Here is a 24,771-nt window from a genome sequence, read left to right as displayed (position 1 = left end):
TCGTGGCAACATTGTCTGGGCTGTCATTTGTGAACTGATGTGGTTTTGCCAGTGAGCTTTAGAGACAGATGTAATTCTAGCATTAACATGCCTTGCCTCCCCATCGCTCCAACAGATGTATTGGCAGCTCTCAGTAAATGTGTCATCATCCCTGCGTCTTCCCTCACTCACTTTTTCATCTCTCCATCCCCCTTCCCGCTGACACTGGGGCATTCCCTGGCTGTCCCACAGTAGAGCTGGCACCGGGTCTGCAGGGGTGTCACTGTCACCCTGGAATGTGGTGGAATTAGGACAGGAGGGTTCAAGGCCTGGGGACCCTCTGGCCAGCAGGAACCACAGCAGCCTAAATTTAATCCTGAACGTGAGGAAGCCCACTGCTCAGGGCTGAAGAAAGGGAGAGAGTCTTAAAAGGGAGCCTAGTGCTAGCAGGAAGAAAGGCGGAGAGGCAAATCAAAGGCTGCATTTACATTACAGAAGAACAAACTGTTTCCCTCTCAAACTGTTGGGTGGGTGTTACTTAGAATGTTTAGGGTTATGCTCAAACCAGAACATTGTGCTATCTGTCAGAGAAAATGCATTTTCACACGTCACTGATTTGTTGTATGTATCTTTGAGGGCATAGCTTGATGTTTTTTCCCACACGAACAGGAATCACTTGTGTGAGAAACTCAATTAAACATGCCCGTACACTGCTGATGGCCACTGATACACTGCTGATGGCCACCTTTTTTTCTCACAAAAAGAAACAGAAACGATGTGGGTGCAGGCACTAAATGAATTGTGAGCTGTTATTATCGATCTTTAGCAGTGGTGGCTGGTGGTCAACTTTGGGTATTAAGCACTATGACAGGGTTATGTAAATATGCGAGGTGGGTGGGGTGCATTTAGGCCTATCAAACTTTTTGAAATTGATTTATGTTTTTTTTTTATTTCCATTTCTATTAAGCAGTGCTTAATTGCTCAATTGGATGAGCCAGCCCCGATCTTTAGATTTATACTGCGCAGCTCTGGAAATGGAGCATGATTTTCATACATGGCTGTGCGCTAGTATCTGTTATCTGTCCGTGCATTGTTCTTTTGAAATAAAAATAGTTTTGCACAAAAGTTAGAGCATATTTTATCCAGGTATCCAGATTCAGGCTAGCTACCTTACTAACTTTAGCTTTTAGCGTGTTGTGTTCTTCATCTAATCATTCACATAGTTTTATGATTACAATAAAACGCCCACCCCAAAGCAGTTGTAGTTTTTCAGAAGTTCCTCCCACCTTCAAGATACCTCATCAGAAGGGGGGGTTTCTAGTGTCTCTACTTGGAAATGTCACTCTAGAGACTACTGTGCATGTCAGGTGAGTAGGCATGTTCACATCAAATGTGATGATTAAATTTTCAATGTTGGCTGGAGTTCCCCTTTAATGTAATTACCATATAAGACAAGAGAAAAGAATTTCAAGACCAGACAAACGTTTTCACAAACACACATCCATTTGGTTTTCCGTGCAGAGTTGACAATACTCTACTGCTCTCTTTTTTCATTGCTTTCTTTTTTCTGTGTGCTTTGATTCAAAGAGCAGAGAGCAGAGCGCTGTAGTTTATTTACCCACGCCGCTGCACTTAGAAATGAGCAAGATCAGTGAGAAATGGAGTTACTGCATGGGAAATAGTACTTGGGTTGAAAAGATGGGAACCGGATGCTCCTCTGTGCTTTCATCACAGAGCAAAACAACAGTGCTATGAACTGACTTGATTTAAATGTCTACATCCACTCCACATAAATAAAATATATTACATCAATACAATTACTGCCAAAGAAATAAACTGAAAGACCGTAATACAGGGTTGATAATATGGGTTGGGTTGTTAATGTATTTTCTTCTTGTGGAAATGATGTGCACATTTGAATCAAGTCAATTCAATACACTGTTTTTCAATGAGGTAGAGGAGTCAGACGACAGATAAAAAAACATAAATATTCAGAAGATGAAGACAAACTGTGACAGGAAGAGGCAGACAGAGAGAGAAAGAAAGAGATAAGCAGAGTGAGAAACTGATTAGGAGAATGGGTAAGAGAGTGAGAGAGAGACAGAGAGGAAAGGGGGGATCTGAGGACAGACGCTCGTATCTGGGAGGGGTGCAAGAGGAAGGTGTGAGAAAATTAAGAAAGAAAAGCAGGCGAGTGCAGGTGGGGGAAAGAGAGCGAGAGAGTGCAGAAGAGAAACAGATGGAAGGAGAGCAGGGCATGTTTATTAATAGTAGGGTTTGATTAGTTTGGGGTTAGTTCTGAAAGTGATCTGTTTGGCCCAGGCGTTCACTGGTCCCCGCTTTTTGGTCCTTAAATAGGCGCAGGGGGTAAGAGTGTAAAACAGACTCTGTTACCTCTTAGCAGACAACCTTTCCCCTCTATCTCTTTCTGTCTTTTCCTCTTTCCTCTCTCCTCTCCCCATCACTCCATCTGTGTGCTCCCAGGACTCAGGTAAGACTTGGAAGTGATAGTTTGTCAAACTGTGAATTTGTAAGGATAGCATAATGTATTTTGTGATCATGTATATACCTTAAAATACCTTAAACACCACTTTAATAATTTTTTTAGTTCATGATGTTATCACTTGAACCATGGATAGTCAAAACAGTAACTTTCCAGAAGAAGATAAAAAATTCTTTATGTTCATCGTCTGGGGACCACAAACTTGCCCTCCCGTCAAATTCAATGTTTCTATCTATGTCTCTGTATCTTTGTAATAATATAGCACAGAAATACGGTTCAAACACTTCCTGAATCTGTAGATTTGCCCTTTCCATTCCACCTTATCATGAGACTGTACATGACTCACATCCAGAGTTATAAGGCTATGAAGAGAGGTTGAGATACACGTCATCTGCCTCTCACCATGTGTAACTGGTGGATTTATGCATGCCTCTACATTTTGTGTGAAACTGACCAATGGGCACTCAGGAAATGACTTATCCACCATGCTGGAAACTCTTTATTCTTCATTCAGTCCACATCTCAGACAAATGTGAAATGGTGTGTAGCAGTTTTTGAAAGTAGCGATGAAGATAATAGAGCATTTTGATATAAAACCTATGGATATCATATTATATGCAAGTGACTTTAAAGGAGAATTTAACAAGATATCAAAAATCGAGAAAATGCCCTCACGCCCCAGAGGGCTAATGTAAGTTAACGTAGAGATTTTTTATTGAAAGTGATTTTGGAGCATTTCTATTGGTGCATTCATCATAAAATATTCACACAATATAAAGAGCAGCAGGTGTGTTCAAATTACGTAGGAAAATTTAAATTGACAAAAATGGAGATACATGTTTTTCTTTGGACAGTGATGATATACTTTGTTCAGACTGAGATTTACACATACAAGAATATCAACACTATATTAATACCGCAGTTGTTAGATAGATACACTGCGTTATACATCATATATATTTGTTCTTCGTCATATTGGTCATAAGTTTGCGAGTTCAGCTCATGCCTTTAACGTATGGTCCAGGAGACTGATTGAGGGAGGTGAGAGAACTGTGTCTGAGAGTTGGCTGGAGTTCTGGCCGGCTTCTGCTTGGAGTGATAAGGCCAGCCACCAGCACCCCACACCACCCCCTTTTCAACTGTGGTAGGACTGACAACTGACTGAGGAACGTGGAGGAGATGGTGAGGTGGTGGTGGTGGGGTTTGCAGGAATTTGTAAAGGTGTAAATACACTTCAGTTATTCCATAACTCCATCTAACACATTTTTGTTTTGTATCATTTTGTATCATTTTTGGTGTATTGATTATAAAATGTTCATATAATTTAAAGGCAGCTGGCATGATCAGATAGCATAAAATAAATTAAAAATGAGAAACGCGTTCGCAAAATTTTGAGGTTATCTTATTAAAAACCTTAAACTGTGTTTAGTGATATATTCCAGCCTGACATGTTTTAATTCTTTCTGTTCATACACATCTGTCATTATTGATCCAAGATTACTTTGGATGTAATTTAGGGTTTATTTAACATTCTTAATAAATTTGAGGGTTCTTATGCTTTCTTCCATTGAACATAGTTATTTTATACAGAACTATGTATCTCTCTCTCTCTCTCTCTCTCTCTCTCAAAGTCTCTTTCCTGATATATTTCTCTTTCTCTCTCTCGTTCTGTTTCTCTCTGCATCCCTCCATCCCTTCCCTCTCTCTTTCTTTCCCTCTCCCTCTCTCCCCCTCTCTCTCTTTCCCTTCTCTCTCCTACTGTCTTTATCTTTCCCTCTCATTCTCTTTTTCTCACTTTTCTCACCATTTCACTCTCTTTCTCTCCCTGCCTCTCATTCTGTCTCTCTCTCCACCACTCTCTCTCTCTCTCTCTCTCTCTCTTTCTGTGATAAGCCCATTATCCCTGGGTGTTACTAGTCCTGATCTTTGCTCTGTGTGCATGTGTGTTCACATACGTGTGTGTGTGTGTGTGTGTGTGTGTGTGTGTGTGTGTGTGTGTGTGTGTGTGTGTGTGTGTGTGTGTGTTTGTGTGTGCACTAGAAAAACATGGTGCCTTAAATGCACATTATTCAAATGTGTCAGCATGTGTTGCACATAAATAAAACATGTTACATGAACAGAAGTGCTGTCTATCAGTTGACTGTGTTCAGCAAGAATTGTGTTGTAACACACTGTACTGACGAGCAACTGACTGACACATTTAAATCATGTAAATTTAGAGCACCACTTTCTCCAGCGTGTATTTCTATCTCATCATCCAGTGAAATCGTCCTTGAGCATCTCATCATCGATTGCCATCACTGTCCATTTGATAAGCCTATCAGCATTTACACTGTCCTTTCTACTCGCCCTTAGGAAAGGATAACGTCCAGAATTATCCGTTAATGATCAACAATATCAGGAAATTCCCAACTAAATCAATATTGTAATGGTTTGCCCAAGGCAGACACCATGCACTTGTTAAGGCTAATGATCCGGAGACTAAAGTGATGATAGCCATCACAGCCACTGTTTCTGTCAGCTTGACTGTGTGATTATAAAAGTAAATGGTCCGTCTGTGTCCACGGATACTGGAACTGTGGTGATTAGCCGTGGTGGAACTGAACACTGAGATGGAGGACAGAGTTCATGAACTGCTTGTTGCTGAGCTTGAGCAGTAGATTAGCCAGAGAAGTGAGGCCTTGCAGGCTTTGGATAGCTGTATTCACTTTGCTGGTTTTGTAATGATGTCTAAAAGTTAGAAATGCTACTTTATGTTTACCTTTCTTGACAGTTGTGTTGACAGGCATTTATTTATTATTATTATTGTTGTTATTATTATTATTATTATTATTATTTACAATCCAAAATAGTGTATGTCCAGTGAAACAGTGAATCTGCCTTTTCAGTTTTAAATAACAAGTTGATGATGATAAAATAGTGGTGCATCTGAGAAAAATATGTTTTCTTGGGAACTATTTTGCCTTACAACTTGCATGTATCCCTCCACCATGAATACGTTTTAGGCAAAAACCTTTCTTAAAACTATCATAAAACTATGTCTCACGTATCGGCAGTGTATTCCTTATCATTCCATGCTGTAACTTCTTGTGAGGAAGCTTTTATATGCACTGAAAACTTCTAATATCTGTTTTAAAGGTCTGTAAAATGTGACAGGTTTATGCTATTGCTATTACGAAACATGATTGCCTTAACATGGGCGCATCACCAAGTACACGTTTTTAAAGACGAGGGTAGGAAGGCAGAGGTTTTTTACTAACTAGGCTAACTACTTTAGCTGATGTTAGCCAGGCCCAGAAACAGCGATAGTATATTTATCTGATATTTATGTTTGTCATAACATATTTATCTAATGGGTAACATGTTGGCATGTTGGCATGTCGTCCACTGAGAAGAAAAACCTTGTGTAGATGACATTTCCTCATCAGTGTACCAGTTAGCATTAGCTCATTAGCTTCATGTTACTCATTCAAAGCGAAAACCTACCAGTTACAAGTTCAACTCTTACAGATACTCAAATATCAATGCACATCCTTACACACACACACACACACAATGAGTGTCAGTTTTTCTAACCACAGTCACACTCAGTCAGTTACACTGACCTGTGTAGCTTCTCATGTTCTGTGTGGTCAGCCACATTTCAAAGCTGCCATTCACACACATAACCACATCTTTTACACTTCCTACAGGAACACACAAAACATCCACACCCACACACTTTGACATCTTTAACAGAGCAACACCCACGCATGTGCAAACACACACACAAACATACTGAAGTTACTCGAAGAGCACACTTCAGACTCACCAAAACAGGATTGGGTTTTTAAGACATAAGAACATTCTCCACTGATCTCTTCCTTGCCTTTCACTTGCCTACTCTGCAACTCCCACACACATGCAGCTGTTTCTGCAAAACCCGCCGGACCCCAGAATTACCTGGACATTCCCAATTCACTTCAGCAGCCTCACAACAGCAGAAAAATGTTGTATGCTCTCCCCGTGTCTGCTTGGGTTTCCTCTGGGTACTCCGGTTTCCTCCCATATTCCAAAGACATGCAGTCAGGCCAATTGGATATGCTAAATTACCCCTACGTGTGAGTGTGCGTGTGTGTGCATGTATATGTCTGTTTGCCTGCCCTGCGATGGACTGGCGACCTGTCCAGGGTGTTTCCTGCCTTCTGCCCAATGACTGCTGGCATAGGCTCCGGTGATGCATACTTTACTAAATATGATCCATTCTAATATTTCAAAATCAATGCAGTTGAACTAACATCTTCACATTCAATGCATTTTTACACTCCTAATATGAAAGTTATTAGGAGTGATGGTGAGGAATTTAGGTGTTTGGCCTATATACAGGGCCTTAAAGTTGAAAGTGTTTTTTCATTTTATCTCTAGAACAGATCCTAGCATGAATGAACTTATTCACCTACAAAGACAGTGAGATCATGTTGGGACAAACGTCATTGGGGCCGTTCTGAGGTCAGCTTACGTTTCCATTGATCGCCCTTCGCCTGAACGTAGGGCAGCGGCGTGAAACGGCAGCTGAAACGAAAGCTGCAAGGTGTACAGTCCTCCATGCACCTGAGCATCACCTGCACAGGCACATGGCCAAAGATATTTCTGTTGGCTGTGCACATATCCGTTCTGCAATTCTGCAACAAAACAGCTGCAAACGGCTTTCCAAAGGTCAAAGGTCATGGCAGTAGGATGACATCCTCCTGACCTAACTCGCACCTCTGATGTCAAAATGTTGCATTTAATAGTCATTTAAACTAATTAGTATTGTAGTTAACATGCATTATCTTCTGTAAATGAAATTCCTGGGGTCAAATTATCTATGATGTCATCACCAGTCACTGGTGTATGATGTGACAGTAGGTAAAAATGTTGCTCTTAAAAATAATATAAAGTGTGAAAATCACTTTAAAAAAATGTTGTAACTTTGTGAAATAGTTGTGAATATTTGTTGAATACATCTTATAAACAACAGCTCTTTGTTTAGTTTATTAATATTAGCAAGTAATTAGATCACTGTTGGATATATACAAAGTAGTCTGACTCAGTAAATGGTAAACAAACTGTTTGACTGTAATTTCCACATTGTTGCACAGGAGCTGAGATCTGTAGCTTATACCCTTTTCTGACCCCAACATTTTGTTCTTGTGTTTGTCATGTTTTTTTTTACTTTGTTAATATCTTTCCATATATGGCTAGCTATTTCTGTTGTTTTAGTAAACATTATTTCTGAATGTAACGGTCTATTATTATTACCATTGTAACATAACTGACAATGGGTGAGCTGCTTAGTAATCAAATCAAAGCAAAACTTGTTAGCTAGGTTGTGGATTAGCAAACTGTCGCTACAATGGCTGCTGCGAATCTAACCAGTTGGGAATAGCTTTCACAAACAATGGGACAAAACTGTTCTGATCTATTAGTTGAGTTACTCACCTGTCAAGCTGAAGCAGAGCAACCTCCTCATCCCTTTTCATGTCTTTCAACTCTTAATGAAGCTACATTCCGGCGCCTCAGCTTCTTGTTCACATTTTCCTGTTTCACATTAAATGGTGCAGCAGTTACATTCAGAATAGAACTGCTGCACAATTTAAGGTGGAATGGAAAAATGCAAATAAGAAGCCAACGTCTCTCCCCTCAACTCTCTGAGGTCTCTCTACCATTGAACTGAGGTCAATAAAAACACAGGTCACATATTGGTGTAATTAAGAGAAGAGAGTACAAACAGCTTTTCAACAAAATGTCCACCTACAAGATTGCTTGCTTATATTTTTAGGTAACAACAGTTTACAAAGGAAAAATGTCTTTCTTAAGTCACATTTTCTTAGAAGAAATCAAGCATCTTGGATGCCCAATTATTTCTCAAAATCTTCGACTTTGTCTTCAGCAGAAATAAGGAGCTTCATTTAAGAATTTAATTGTGAGAAGTGATGGAGAAAAATGAGAAAGTGAAAGATCTCTGAAAGATAGATGCTGAAATATTTTTCAGATGTTCAAGAGAGCTTAAAAACAAAACCACAAGTCGTTTATTTATTATTTACCTTACCTGACAGCTTGGCTCTTTTCCAAGACGTAATACTTGAACAGTGAGAAGCAAAACAGACATTGTGAACATTTATATTACAGGAAACTTGTACACTCTTAAAAAAAAGGTTCTTCAAAGCTTATTTTGTAAAGAAAATGGTTCTATGTAGAACCATGAACAGTTAAAGAACCCTTTGCATAATTAATGATTCTTTGCATCATGAAAGAGTTCTTCGTATTGATGGAGAAAGTACTGTGGATGGTTCTATACAGAACCTTTATGAAAGTGTTCTATATAGCACCAAATACACAGCCTTATTTTTATTGTTTCTAATCTGCATCATTATTTTTATGGTCCCTGGTGTTATGTGCATGGTGAGACAGGGCTGAGAGGTGTGGACTATACCGTTTTTAGGACACCAGCATTTGTTCTCATGTTTGTCAGTATATAAACTTGGTACTATGCCTGAACCTGAAGCTCTTGTGAAGAATTGACTTTACTCGTAATAGGTGGTCACAGACCAATACAGAGGGGCTACACATACAATAGCTGGAGCTGCATCAAAGCAAAGTCTTTATAGGAAAGTCTGCTCACTTGGCGGCCATCTTTACAACACTACTGGGCAGTTATTTCCAACCATACAAGACCAGTCTTGTATCTCTCTGAATGGGAAGAATCTAAAATGCACAAAACAGAAGGTCAAATTACATATTTGAACTCACCAGTACAATCTGACAAAAACCTTATAAATAGTTTGTAGCATTTGGCTTGGTAACACACAAAAAACAACAAAAAATTATTTTCAGGTTGTTCTGGCTACTGTGCTTCCACAGATCTCCACAGAGAGGGGAGGCTTTCCCCACTAGCACCTCAATAGACCACTGAAGTCATGCGTCATTCTGTAGTTCATGTTATGCCTATATTTGGAACTCCAGGTCTAAACTCAAGTTCTCTATGGAAAAAAATAAATTGCGTTTTTGAAAAAATGCATATAAATGTGCCCAATACATTTTGTCCTGTGTGCATTTTTCGTCTGTATTTGACTGGATCCTATGAATCGTAAGGCTGTTAAAGAATTATAATAATTATACAATTATAATATTATATTATAATATTATAATATTGCTAATGCAAGCTAATGCTGCTGCACATCAATATGATGTCACTAATCTACATGAGGGAAAGGTGTGTGTTTAGACTAATTGTACTACCTTGTCAAAATGCCATAGCACATATTTATAGATAGCTCTATACATAAAACCTCTAGGTAGAATATTTTGATAGCTTAAATCACCTGATCAAAAAATACTATCAGCATCAAAACTACGGAGCTTAAGTCAGCTTCTTATTTACCAGCTTCTTGTTAGAATTTTCCCATTCCACCGTAAATGTTGCAGCAGTGATTGTAACGCCTCAGGCAGCAGAACATAACTGCTTCACCATTTAAGGTAGAACTGGAAAATTTAAACAAAAAGCTGGCAAGTGTCCTTACCAGAGATAAGTAGTAATATTAAGCTGAGTCTGCATGGAATTAACATTAAAAACACAATAAAATGTTTAACACTGAGTTACTACATTGTACCAATGAAATGCACATGATCGGTAGGACCATCTAGATGGTGATCCTATCTCTTTGTGGTTTGTCAGGCTTCTTCAAGGATGACCAGAAGAACATTACATGAAGTAAAAACCATTTTCAGTCTGATCATGTTGAGCAGTGTAGCCTCAGTACAAGTCAGCTTGTAGGGCTTCTATACTGGCAAAGCTTGCTGGTTTGCACATTCTTTTGAACGAGGCTGCCAGTTGAATGACATTAGCATTAGCTTACATGTAGCAATGTTCATATGTCAACTCTTTAATGACATTTGTAAAAAATTAACTTGTACAGTAGTGCAAATAAGCATTATGCTCCAGGATGAGTTATACTGTAATACAGTAAAGAGGTTTGTTGGTTCAGTTTAAAGTGTGAGGTGTCCACTGTGGTTAATGAGCGCTACAGCTTAGGGGAAAAAGCTGTTAGCATGTCTGACTGTGCTGGTTTTGATGGCCCTGAATCTTCTACCACAGTGTCTAGAAGAGGTGATGTCCAGAATGAGAGGGGTCAGCTGTAATTTTGCCAGCACACTGCATCACCCTGCTGTTTTAGATGTCCTGAAGTGTTGGCAGACTACATCCAGTGATCCTTTCCGCTGTCCAGATTATGTACTGGAGTTTGGCTCATTCTTGTGAGATGAAGAGACCAAACCAGATGGTTATGGATGATGTGAGGATGGACTCTATGATCGTTGTGTAGAACTGGATCATCAGGCTCTGCGGCAGGTTGATTTTTTTCAGCCGTCTCAGGAAGAGCATTCTTTGCTGTGCTTTCTTGGCAATGGAGACTGTGTTCCTCTCCCACTCCAGATCCCTGGATATGGAGGTGCCCAGGAACTTAAGTGACTCCACAGTGGAAACCACTGGTAGGGAGGGGGGGTTGCACATGAAGTCCACCACCATCTGCACCGTTTTTTCTGTGTTTAGCAGCAGGTTGTTGCTGCTGCACCAAGAGACCAGCTGCTCAACAACCTCTGCGTAGGCAGACTCATCTCCATTGGCTATGGGGCTCACCACAGTGGAGTCATCTGCAAAAAGGATCTTCACAACTGGTTCCTTGGAGACACAGTCATTGGTGTAGAGACTGAGGAGCAGGGGTGAGAGCACACAAGAAGTACTGAGGGTCTGGGAGTCTGTTGTGTTTTCCTAGCCGTACTTGCTGTTTCCTGTTTGCCAGGAAATCCATCCTGGCACTGACAGCTGGGACAGTTTGACCTGAAGCAGCTCTAGCATTATCGTGTTGAATGCCAAGCTGAAGTCCACAAACAGAACTATAGATGTTGTAGCATGAAGTGCAGGGCTTAGTTGACCGTGCCATCAACAGACCTGTTAGCTTTGTATGTGAATCACAGGGGATACAGCAGAGGGTTTATAATGGTCTTCAGGTGGGCTAGGACCAGGTGTTGAAAGACCTTCATGACTACAGAGTTCAGGACTATTGGTTTATAGTCATTTAGTCCAGTGATGTTCATTTTTTGAGGACTGGAATGATGGTGAATGATGTGATTTAAGCATGTGGAAACAGAGCAGAGTTTCAGTGATTTGTTGAAGATGTTGGTAAAAATAGGTGCTAGTTGGTCACAGAAGTGCTTTAGGGTAGAAGGAGAGACTAGGTCAGGTCCTGGGGTTTTTCTCACCTTCTGCCTGCTTACAAGCCTGTTAAGCTCCTGCTTATTAATGGTGAGAGAACCAGGGTGGGGTAGGAGGGTGGATGACTGAGAGAGAAAGGCTGAAGAATGTCTGTTGTGCATTCAAACCTGCAGTAGAATTCAATCAGGTTGTTGGTAAGCTGGTGGTCATTCAGGAGAAAGGTAATCTTTCTCATTTTGTAGTTGAAGGCCGCTGCTGCTTTAACCCCCTTCCCCATCTTGTATTTGGCCTCCTTTTAGACAGTTCTGTCCCCACTCCTCAATACTGCCTCCTTTTCTCTTCAAGGCTGTCTGAGTTCAGCTGAAAATCACGGTTTATTGTTGCTATATTTTGATGTATGACATTACCGTCTCTGTATATTTGTCTAGACTCTTTGAGACCTCTTCAAAAACAGTCCAGCTTGTGGATTCAAAGCAGCCCTGTAGCTTTTCAATGTCTCCACTGGTCCACCTCTTCACTGTTGTGACGACTGGCTTGTTGGTTTTGAGTTTCTGCCTGTATGTCGGGATGAGGTGACCGAGACTGTGGTCGGAATGATTGAGAGCCGTGCTCATGATGGCATTTTAAAAGTGGTGTAACAATGATCCACAATGTTCCCTTCTTTTGTGGCACAGGTGACGTGCTGTCTGTACTCGGCCACTTCTTTAGTTAGATTTGTGCTGTTAAAGTCTCCCAGAATGATGAGTAATGAGTCTGGATTCTTTCTTTCTACTTTCGTTATCTGATCGGCCAGCAGTTTCTGTGCGTCGCTTGTGCGTGTGCCCTGCAGAATGTAAACAGTGACCAGAATGAAAGACGAAAACTCCCTGGGAGAGTAGAACAATTTGCAGTTGATGAAAAGTGACTTTAGATGAGGAGTGCATTCATTTTTCTCACAGAGAAATTCCCAGAGTTCCTTATATGGGCATAAGAGCATGGGGCCAACAGAAGGATGACGCAACTTCAGTGGCCTACATCGTTGCTGCTTCTCGACTCATGGCATAACCAGCAAGCTAATTGGCTCTTTTTACTGAGGGGTGGGACTTTCTCCATAATCGGATGCCATGCTGAGCGTTACAAGCCTTCCCATTTATGTTTTAATCAGTAACTGGTCTCTTCATTGATAACGTCTCGGATTGAGGTCTTTCATACAGCAAATTGTAGTTATTGTTTACTGCATTAATGCATTTTATTATTTCCTCATTTTATATTATGTTTTACAAGAAAAAAGCCTACTGTTCAGATACTTTAAATGATTGACATGCTTTCCTAAGCAACTATTTGGAGGCTTGACAAGCTTTACACATTTTTGGCAAAAATCCCATTTCCCACTGTAGCACGTCACAGTCAAATTCTCAAATTACCCAAATCTCTATACTAATATATACCTTAAAGTTTGGTAATGTAAAATTATATTTAACTTGCGTGGAAGATCATACTGTTCGAAAAAATCAGGGTTGTTTTATTTATTTATGTAAACAGGTTTCGATTAGTCCAGCTCAACGTAGCATTTTAAACTGGAAATTAACCATATGTAGCAACTTCAAACTACAACCTAATTGGATGGGATTTATTTAAAGGTTTCGTAAAGCTTGTCCAACCTCGCAACAGTTGCTATGAAAGAATGAAGAGGCATTGAAGAGAAGCACCATTGTTGCATTTCAGAGGTGTGTCAGGAGGGAAGTAATGCACAAGCTGAAAAGAAGGAGTGCCTGAGGCCTGAAATCAGTGTATTAACATAAAGCATTATAGATTGCAAATGCGCTTCTTGTGTGTGCGTGTGTATGTGTGTGTGTGTGTTTGTGTGTGTGTGTGTTTGTGTGTTTGGTATGTCAGAAGCAGTACATGTCCCCCCCTTTATCCCTGTTGACTCAGGAACTGTGTTTCAGCTCACATCACATTAAATCTACATCACACACACACACACACACACACACACGCACACACACGCACACACCACACTGTGCACTACATATACAAACCTTTCCAATTCTGCACAGTTAATTATTTATACATTTGTCACTTCATTTACCTTATTCATTACTTCAGGGCTCAATGTTAAAGTGTTAATAACATGTCAATAACACATTAATGACATTTATTATGCAATTAATTATTTACAGCACTTATTTATAGAAAAAATATTTTTCTTCATCAACCCTTCAAAACACCAATGTATGTTGCTATAATAGAATCCATGATTGTACATTGTAGACAGCAAATACAATTTGTAGCAATACCCTCAGCAGTCTGCACTGCACAGTGCTAATGGGAGACCTGTGGAGCACACAAAAGTAACAGCAACGTGTAAAGATATACGTTCCCCTTAAGAGGTTCCACCATAACCGCAATGAGCGAGAGGCCACAATATGATATATACCCTCATTGGTTGGAACATGCAGCCACTGTTGCTATCACTGGATGTCAATGATGAAAATTGGAGACTGTGTTCACTCTGTAGACATCACATGCATTCATTTTCAGGTTCATTTGAACTCAGCATTCACACAATGAAAAATACATTCTGATGAAGCTTAGTTTGTCCACTCATTGCTATAAAATACACTGCTTTTAGGGTCGAATTTGAGCAAACAGGACAAATACGAATGATGACAACCACATAAAATAACAAGATGAATTGTGATTAATTATTATAATTATTTGACAGTCCATAGCTTAAAGAATGTTACTATTCACTACTCTATACTAATCTCCCTCTCTTTCTCTCTCTCTCTCTCTCTCTCTCTCTCTCTCTCTCTCTCTGTCTAGCTGCAGAAATGGCGATGAGCAGCATTCTGAACGCTGATGACATTAAGAAAGCCCTGGATGCATTCAAAGGTAAAGAAAAGATTACTTCCACCTGGTCAGCAAGCTGGGTTACACTCTGTTGGCCGCTTTCTCCGACACAGATTAAGCTTTGTGGCAGATTAAGGCGGATTTCCTGTGGAGTATCACAGTTAATAGTGAGCATTAGTCCAGAACTAGGCTTCATCTGTGTTTGTGAAGCTGTTTCTTCTACTTTGTCCTGCCTAAAGAGCATGAAGAGGAGTCATTAGAAATGCCACATCACCTAACAGGATTATGTAAAGACCCGCCGACTGCAAAGAGAAAGTAAATCAGAGGCATACATTCAGCTTTGATGTGATGCAGTAACTGAGAGACAAAATGTTGGCTTTGACTTTTAAAAATTTTAATTACTAATACAAAAGATTATGACTTATTGTCTCAATATCTTGACTTAGTATGTTGAAATAATTATTTATTTTCTCACAGTTGTGACTTATCAGTGGTGTAATGAGGATCTTATGGGCCCAAATGAGTGCAAAAAAAGGTTGCCCCCTTACAAATTTACTGTCAGTGAATGACAATGTAATTTGCTTGTTTACTCTCTATTGTTATGTCTCAAAGAAGTTAATGCTCTAAAGACCAGAGTACACAGATGGGACAAACATAAACAAACACAAACAAATACAAGCATTTGGTTGGTGTGCCAACCTATCTTTGATTACTGTAAGAGTCTAGAATGTTCTCTTCCCATTTACTCTGGTTCACTTTAGGTATAAGGAACTTAGACTGCAAACATTACAGTGTTCATGTTTGTTCCATCAGTGTACTCTGGCCTTAAGGTACATCACTCCACCCACTATCATTGAACTTTAACTATAATGTTTACATTAGACTCCCTATTTAAGAATTTATAAGTAATAAATATGTTTATAATATATTTATCTTGCTTGTAGATACATAACTAAGAGTTATAAATTATCAATGTATTATGTGAAGGATCTGTTTTGAAACAGTTAGGCATTGTGGTTATAGAGAATGGAGATGTGTTATTATGTATGCATTAGTGGAAGATAAATGGACGTCAGGGTGGTCCGTGTAGTGCTGATAGAAGCCAACTTGTGAGGTATGTTGTTGAGTGCATTATGGGTGTACAATTGTGTGAGAATCAGTATAAAGGGCCCAATAAAGATTTTAGGAGCTTTGTCAACATGGGCCCCCAGTGTGATTGCCCCCCCTCCACCCATACCACTGTGTATAATCTCAAAATAATTGGACTTTCTCTAATTATTAGAAAATAGTAATGGCTGATTATATTGACTTGCTAATTTTTAGATAATAAATTCATTTTTTGCACAAAATAATCATTTTGCCAAAACATCATTATTTTGACTTACAGAAAGGTCAAACTTTTGACATAAAAGTCAAAATACACCAAAAACAACATGTCTATATTTTACAATTACAGCAATTACAAACAACACTTTTTCATCCTTCCTTATGGAAATGGGTATGTACACAAAAGGACAACACTGTGTTAACTTCAAAGTTGCACCTGAGTTTATTCATATGAAAGTTCTTCATATAAGTAGATTGGCCACACCCACCAGCCCAAACTGCCTGTAGACTGTTTGTAATCTGTGCTTCTTTTAGTAAATCTTGTGTGTTACTTTTTGTCTGTTTGGAGTGTCTGTTATGTAACTTGTATGTTCTGGTCATGGAGGATTTTAAGTTTTAAAATTTGTAAATGCTCCTTCTGATCTATTATTTAACTCTCGTTGTAGCCGCTGACTCATTTGACCACAAGAAGTTCTTTGAGATGGTGGGGCTGAAGGCAAAATCAGCTGATGATGTAAAGAAGGCCTTCCATGTACTGGATGCTGACAACAGCGGCTTCATAGAGGAGGAGGAACTTAAGTGAGGCTCATTATTTACAAACAGACTAATTCTAGACATTTTAGAACAACACTTCACTATTAGATAACACATATGGAATTATACAGTGGCCAAACTTTTATATATGTCCAATGGTTTATAGACACCTCCTCAACCAATATTTCTTCTGAAATGAAGGGTATTAATAGGGAGTTTGTCCCCTTTTGCTGCAGTAACAGCCTCTACTTTTGAAAGCTGTACACCACGTGTTGGAACATTGCTGTGAGGATTTGATTGTGTTCAGCCACAAGAGCATTAGTGAGGTCAAGTACTGATGCTGGATGATTAGTTCTGGATCACAAATGCCACTCCAACTCATCCCAAAGGTATCGAATGGACCTCCATCAATTCAGAGAATGCAGTTCCACTGGTCCACAGCCCAATGCTGGGGGGGCTTTATACCCCTCTAGCCAATGCTTGGCATTGGGCATGATGACTTTAGGGTCATTGCAGCTGCTTGAAAGTGTCCCATTCTATTGGCAATATTTTTCTATGGAAGCTGTGTGCATGTAGTTGACAGCGTCTGTAATGAGTGCATCTTAAAGTTGCTGAATTCACTAATTAGAAGGAGTGTCTGGATACTTTTGAACATATAGTGTGTTTTAGTTTTTTCAAAGTACCCTCTGTTTTTTTTTCATGATGCAGCATTGCATGCTCTCAAGCTTCATCAAAGATGCTTTTCTAACATACTTCAAAGACATTCACATAAGTTGAGATTTTTTTCAGAAATGTTTGAATATATAGGCTCAAACTTCAATATTTGTTTTTGTCTTAGAAGCAAATGTCAAGCAGTTAAGTCTAAGCCTTCAAATCAAAGTGTCTTTAGTATTTTGAAAAACATTCATTCTGTCAAGTCTGTCCAAACCCTTGAAAGATGTGTCACATGTGTGCAGGTTCGTGCTGAAGGGTTTTGCGACTGATGGAAGAGACCTGACTGATAAGGAAACCAAAGCCTTCCTACAGGCAGCTGATAAAGACGGAGACGGCAAGATTGGAGTGGACGGTGAGACATACATACCACCAAAAAAGAGACGAGAAGAGCAGAATAGTGAAAAATTGTACCAGAGACATTAGCCTGCTGGTTGTTGAAGGGGAATTCCACCAATGTCTCAAAATTTGTGCATAATTAAATCATTTAGATGTAAACAAAGTTATTCAGAGTGGTTTGATGAGAAATGCTCTGTTCTAAAGTTAGAATTGTTCAAAGTGGTGATAGGAACTAGACGTTGAAGACATTTAATGTCTCTGAATGCTACCTTATGGAGTTGTTTGTTGTTTTACAATAGCTTTGTGATAGAACTTTGGCCTTTGCAGGGTGAAGAGGTTAATACGAGTTGTTATAAGGAAAAAAAAACCCTCAAAAAATTATCAATTACCATTATCTACATCTCTTCATTTGGATAGCAGTTAAATTAGATATATTGCAGATATCTGCAGATATACTGCAGATATCACAGCCTGGCCTGTTTCACCACAATTCACAATCCACTATCACTGCAATAAACTTTTTTTTTTTGTTTGTCTTTGTGTAATTTTACATCAGGGCAGATTCCCACCTGCTAGCTTGGTCTCCCATATAACACAATGAGAATGAGGACAGAGATGCTTGCTTGCTCTCACAGTCACAGATGGCTGTGGCAACACCAGTAATCAAACTCATGATCTTCCAACGATAAGACCAATGCTTAGATCGTTGTGCCACTCAGGCTCCTACAATATATAATTTTACTCTGAATATATCTCAACATGGCAGCGCGGTGGCGCAGTGGGTAGCGCTGTCGCCTCACAGCAAGAATGGCCTGGGTTCGATTCCCGGCCGGGCGACCAGGGTCGTTTCTGTGTGGAGTTTGCATGTTCTCCCCGTGTCTGCGTGGGTTTCCTCCGGGTACTCCGGTTTCCTCCCACAGTCCAAAGACATGCAATCAGGCCGACTGGACGTGCTAAAATTGCCCCTAGGTGTGAGTGAGTGTATGAATGTGTATGTCTGTCTGTCTGCCCTGCGATGGACTGGCGACCTGTCCAGGGTGTATCCTGCCTTCCGCCCAATGACAGCTGGGATAGGCTCCAGCACCCCACCGTGACCCAGAAGGATAAGCGGTTTAGATGATGTATAAATGTATGTATGTATATATCTCAACACTTGAAATATGCACAAATTTTGAAAAATCTGTGGCATTCCCCTTTAGGATCAGGATACTGCATTATTGATGAATCATGCCAGATTGGTCTCTTATATTCTTTCCCCCACTGTGGTGGTCTTGAAAAAGCAGAATAGCTCAAACTGTGTTTAACTGAAAATGAGCAACACCCACCATGTACTTCCCCTCACAGGCCACTTTATGAGGGACACATAACCTCTAGGCCCATTTATATTGGTGTACAGATTGTAGCCCAGCTGTAGTCATGCATTTATCAGCTATCAGCCCTTTATCAGCCCTGTATGCCATTCATCATTGGTCAGTTTCTGACTACAGGGTTGCCAGATATTATTTGCACAGCAGTGACATTGACTTGGTAGTGAGTGGTGCGCTGGTGTATCAGGTACAGCAGCATTGCTAAGGGTTTTAAACACATCAGCCACTCTCATGGTCCACCACCCAAAAAGCTGTCATCTCTGTTGTCATAAACTGACCACTGGGCTAGAGGATGGCTATCACAAGTTGGACAGCAATAGTCTCTAAATGAAGCTACAAAGTATGTAAGGCCATTTAGAATAGAATAGAAAAGAATAGCATCCACACTTAATGCTAATGATTAAAATGTACATTTGCACTGTGGCATTAATATGAACAATTTCTTTTGATCTCCCTCTATCGTTTTCTCTCTTTCTCTCTCTCTCTCTCTCTCTCCCTCACTCTCATTCTCTGTCGCTCTCTCTCTCTCTCTCTCTCTCTCTCTCTCTCTCTCTCTCTCTGTCTCTCAGAGTTTGCTGCTCTTGTCCATGAGTGAACGGGCCCATCCTGGCTGACCCATACCCTCAAGATCCCACAACCCAGACCACACCCTAACACACACTGCCCCACCCCCCACACACACTCCCTGTCACATTATTCACACACACACGCACAGCCTCACTCACTGCTGACACACATGCTCCGTTCACAGCTGTTCACACTCCTTCAACCCTACACTTCACACAGCCTGAGCGCAGCGTACACAAGCAAGGGGCACGCGCACGCGCACACGCACACACACACACACACACACACACCTACACACACACACACACACACACACACACACACTCTACACCGCCTCCTTCAGTCATGCTATTTATTTTTCCTTTTTATACAAACGTGTGTGTTTCTGCTAGTGTATAGATGAAGAGCCCCTCACCCTGACAGTCTGTAGATATTTACAAAAAGGAAAGTCAAGACCACCCCTTTCATCTCTTTATTCTACACTCTCTTTTCGTTCTCTCTTTCTCCCTCTTTAAATCTCTCTATCAACTCTCTCTCTCTCACTCCTCTGCACTGCTCTCCTCCCTCCTCTCCTCTCCATCTCTCCCGCTCCTCTCTTCTCTCTGGTATAGAGCCACCATGAAAAACGTCAAAATAAGAAAGAGGTCAAACTGTAAAAGGAGAAAAAAATGAAATAAAGACAGAATGCCTCGAGAGCTCTGACTCACTGTGAATCTTTTCTTTATCCCCTTTTTCCATTGCTCTTTTCTTTCTGTCACATACTACACTTACATTGCTGTAGATCCTCAGGGGAGAAGAGCGACAGACATGACAGACTGAGAGAAAGGGGGAGAGAGAGAGAGAGAGAGATGGAGATGGGAGAGAGAGAGAGAGAGAGAGTAAGAAAGAGAAAGAGAGACAGATTGAGAGAAAGATGGAGATAGATAGTGACACTGAGAGAGAGACAGATTGAGAGGGAATGAGTTTGATACAGAGATTATGTGAGAGAGAGATGGATGGATAAGGTGGAGAAAGAGAGAATGACAGGAAGAGAAAGAGTAAGAAAAATTAAGAGAGAAAAAGATAGGAGGGGGTGTGAGAGAAAGAAAGACAAAAACAATTTAAAGACAAAGAGACAAAGACTTGGGAGATAGTGAAAAAGAGAGAAATGTAAAGACACAAAAAATACTAATAGAGAGAGGGGGTCAGACAGTGAGGGGGGGAGAAAAAAGGTGTAAGAGAGAGAGTGAGAAGGAGAGAGAGGGGAATAGTTGGAGAGAAAAAGAAAGAGGGAGAGCAGGATTAAGAGAAAGAGAGAGAGAGAGAGAGAGAGAGAGAGAGAGAGAGAGAGAGAGAGAGAGAGAGAGACTTAGATTTAGCTCAGGGTGGAATAACTGCAGTAGTATTGGACAGGCTTAGCTACACTCAAGTTCAATTAAGTCTTTTATGTCATTGCTTTGTTGCCCCTCGGCCAGGCCAGCAAATGAACTAGCCTGTTAAACATGCTATTATCATCCAGAGAGAGAGAGAGGGAGAGAGAGAGAGAGAAAGAGAGAGAGAGATTAAATAGGTCTCTCCCCAGAGAACTGGATCTGTTACGCAGGAAGCAGAGCTAGCTACTTCACTCTCAGATACACACATCACAAAGGAAACTTTCAGAAGCCTGAACACAGCCAACACACAAACCATCTGTCTGCAATACGCAACAATCACAGAGCAAATTGAAATTAACTAGTTTTGTAGCTGTAGAAAACATCCTGCTCTGAAGCAGCGTCTGCGCGCCTAATTCATTTGGCCTCAGCAATTACAGTTTTGTTCCTAAGGTCAGTGTTTTCAAAGCGGTTAACACAGCTGTCAGAACCACTGGCTCATTTCACAAAGCCAATAATGCAGTTTCACTGCGTCCACACAATTCTGCATAAAGCTGAAGATTAGCTCAGAGTGTACAGACTTAAATTACTTGCTCACCAATCAGCATCTCATTATGTATTAACATAAATATAAATTAAGCTGATCTGAAAAGAGTAAATTAAACCAAAAATCATTCTGCTTTTGAAAAGTACTCTGGTTATCTTTTATTGGCCTCTTTTCATTTTTGCATAGCATTAATTCAGAGTCTTATTGCACTGATAATACATAAAGTGTCTACTATTTGTACAACAGAAATATATGAAGAATCTGAAGTTAAAGTCCTCTTATGATACTTAAAGGGGACACATATTTAAAGGAACTGGTTTTACATTCAGATCAGCTTGTTTAGCAGAATGTAAATCTGTGGGCAGCAGATTGTGCTACTCATTGGCAGTGCAACAGCACTGAACCAAAAATTTCTCCCCATTTCATCTAATCCACATCACTTGTTACGATTCCACACACACTGGATTGTGGGTAAAAACCATGTTACGAGCAGATTTTGGGAGCGCCAGTGTCAGCGCACCATCTGTTGTTGATTAAAAAGCAGACGCCTCCACCTTTGTTGTTGCCAGTTGATTTAGAAGCTCTTGCCATATGATAGATTGAGAATGTCTCAGTTTGAATACATATGCTTGGGGTATTCAGTACAGTGCAAAAGTCAGAGACCACCCTTTTGCTTATTTAATCTCCAGACAACATGTCTAATAAGTACAGTGCAGCAAACTGTGGAGTGCTGGAAACATGTATTTAGCAGAAATAGCAGAAAAGCCCTCAACACAAAGTATAATAACAAACTATATGGTCAAAAGTAAGTGGACACCTGACCATCACACCTACATGACCATGTTTGGCATCTCTTTTCCAAACCATAGACATTAATATGGAGTTGGCCTCCCTTTGAAGCTACAACAGCCTCCACTCTTCCAAAAAGGCATTCCACAAGATTTTGGAGTGTGTTTGTGGGAATTTGTCACCATTTAGACAAAAGAGCTTTCGGCTCTGTGCAGGATTAATGGATTAAACAGCTTTGAAGTTAATTGTTTTTATGAAGTCACGAGAAACAACAATTTACATATATTCACTTATTCAGCCTATAGCAGTTAAGCCCCACCCAATCATGCTGAAGTTATATGGAGTGTTTTAGCCTAGACTGCTTTTGAATGAGAGAGAGGTTGAAAAAAATCTGTGAAAATAAAATTATGACTGGTACATAGACAAACACAGCCATCAGAAGCGACGCTCAGTGGGAAAAAGTAAAATGCAAGAAACACAGAGGATATGGTTCCCTTTCAGCTGATTAGATTTATTGCTAGTCAATATTTTCATTTATAGATAGATTATTATATATTATATGTATTGGGTTGTTCATCATTAATAGATGTTCTTATGTCTCCAACACAACAAAAACAAACAATAACAAGTAAATACGTCTTAATAATAATATGAAGTGACATGCACAATAGCCTCTAGTTTGTCACAAGCTTATCAGTGCCAGCAGAGATGGCAGAATTAAGAGGGCTTGGAGGCAGAAGTGAAGCCTAACGCTAGCAATTCTGACACATTACAAGAAGGTCACACCAATTAGTGGCAAGGTCAAACACAGAATTCACTCTAAAGACATTTAGACAGAACATCCCCTCTGACAGCACATCCCATCTGCACAGAGCTTCATCTGCTTCACTGGAAACTCAAATGCGCAGGAGAAATGATGTGCATAGTTCATTAAGGAGGTCAAGGACCCCAGTGTGTTCACAGCACTGAAATGGTGTTTAATGACCAGTCTCTCAGAATGACTTAAGTGGCTATCAATATCTGTGATTCATGGCTGTTAAATGGCAGGCTTTATGAACATGTTGTAGCCCTTATGGTCACTTTTAAACCTATCAAACTGAAAACATTAAGTAGCATAAAGTATTATATATTAAAAAGAAAACCTGAGATGTTTTAAAAGTGCTTCTTTTATATATTTAAATTACTTCTTATATATTCTTATATATTTAAATTACAGGCAATAATCAAAATAGTCATTTTACAGATCAGTACTACATTACATTTATGCAAAAACTGCATTACCCCACAATGTAAAAAGTGATTCCATAGCAAGCTGAAACATGTTAAACACAGACAATATGTCTAATTTATCATTATGAGATTTAAAAATATTACAAGATTACTCAAGCTTTTTCTAGACATTTTTCAATTTTACGTGATCGTGTCAAGTAAAATTATCCTAATTATTTTATGAAGGAATGCTTAAAGTACAATAACTTCATTTCCCAGTTTGCCAGTTGTTAGTTTCCCTGGCCAAGTTCTACCCGCTGTACTGGCTCCTTGTGTTCTTTCTCCACTGCACATCCACCTGTCCACCTTGTCTATGCCCCAGTTTGAGCTTCTCCATAGTTATAACAGAAGTTGTGTGTAATTTTAGCAGATAAATTGTTTGTTGATGTCTGGGATGGTGGAGGATAACACATTTATGCATAAATGTATAGGTATAGCTGGAGGAGGAGATGAGGAATCCTGCCAATTTTCAGCTCTTACAGAGCGAGATGTCCAGAAAAGCCTACAGCCGTTCTAAATGGAAAGAGCTGAAACAGTTCTGTATTTGAGAAACATGATCTCTTGCATATTGGTTGCCACTGAAAAAAAATTCTGTAAAAGTTTTAGTAAAAAAAATTTAAATACATTTTTAAACAAGGTTATGGGAGCATTAGGGAAGCCGAAGCTGCACAAAGCTGTGACATACATGACAGCAGAGAGGGAAATATGTCAAAGTTATACAACTTTTTTTGCAGGAAATTCCTTCATTAGGTAAAGTATTTTTAGCACAAAAATCCATTTTGATGAAAACAAGCTGCTGCACAGCAAAAACCACAAGCTTTTTTTATGCATTTTCAGTTTAGCACTTGAAAAGTGCACAGGAAACAGAAACATAATTAGACTTTACAGCATAATTCCTGGGGCACTAGAGTTCACGCAACTCAAACTTCTTAGTTTAGTCAAAAGTTCTCCTATCTCACATTTTTAAGTACTGCATCTCAGTTGGTAAACAATATAGATTTATATTAAACTTTTTTGTCAATTTTCCCACAAGGGAAAATCCCACCTGGTCTTTCCAACACACAGTAGGCATTTTCTGGGGTCCCAGTTCAGGAGAGTGTTCAAATCAAAAATCTTCTTATTATGGACCAGGTGCTTAGACAGTTATGCCACTTGGTGGCCCTTGCAAGCACTTACATCTCTATGTCCAGATTTGTTGTTTTAACTATTAAAAGTAACATGGTTGACTTAAAATTCTTATTTCACTGAAAATCAGATATTTTCATATATTATCTTTTCATATATATTAATATAATCATATATTATTGGACGTTCAGTTAACTCCAATTTTAGGTCAGACAAAGTTAAATTGTAAAATTTCAAACAAATTTGGATATTTAGGTTTATATGTGTTACTAGTACTAAGGCAGATGTTGTTAGGCTAA

General features: G+C 39.7%; 1 protein-coding gene across 1 annotated transcript in view; it reads left to right on the top strand.

The window, feature by feature from the left end:
* pvalb6 (parvalbumin 6) overlaps nucleotides 1-20,082 on the top strand; it is a 61,853-nt gene extending 41,771 nt beyond the window's left edge. The window contains exons 2-5 of the mRNA XM_036589519.1: nucleotides 14,523-14,591; nucleotides 16,322-16,454; nucleotides 17,366-17,475; nucleotides 19,396-20,082. Coding sequence (XP_036445412.1) covers nucleotides 14,531-14,591; nucleotides 16,322-16,454; nucleotides 17,366-17,475; nucleotides 19,396-19,421 — 330 coding nt within the window. The 5' untranslated portion in view covers nucleotides 14,523-14,530 and the 3' untranslated portion in view covers nucleotides 19,422-20,082. The remainder of the gene's footprint in view (nucleotides 1-14,522; nucleotides 14,592-16,321; nucleotides 16,455-17,365; nucleotides 17,476-19,395) is intronic.
* Nucleotides 20,083-24,771: the final 4,689 nt, after the last annotated feature.

Source organism: Colossoma macropomum, unplaced genomic scaffold, assembly GCF_904425465.1.
Source record: "Colossoma macropomum unplaced genomic scaffold, Colossoma_macropomum, whole genome shotgun sequence".
Lineage (NCBI taxonomy): Eukaryota > Metazoa > Chordata > Actinopteri > Characiformes > Serrasalmidae > Colossoma > Colossoma macropomum.
Note: the sequence above shows the minus strand (reverse complement) of the source record. Positions and strands in the feature narration are given on the sequence as shown.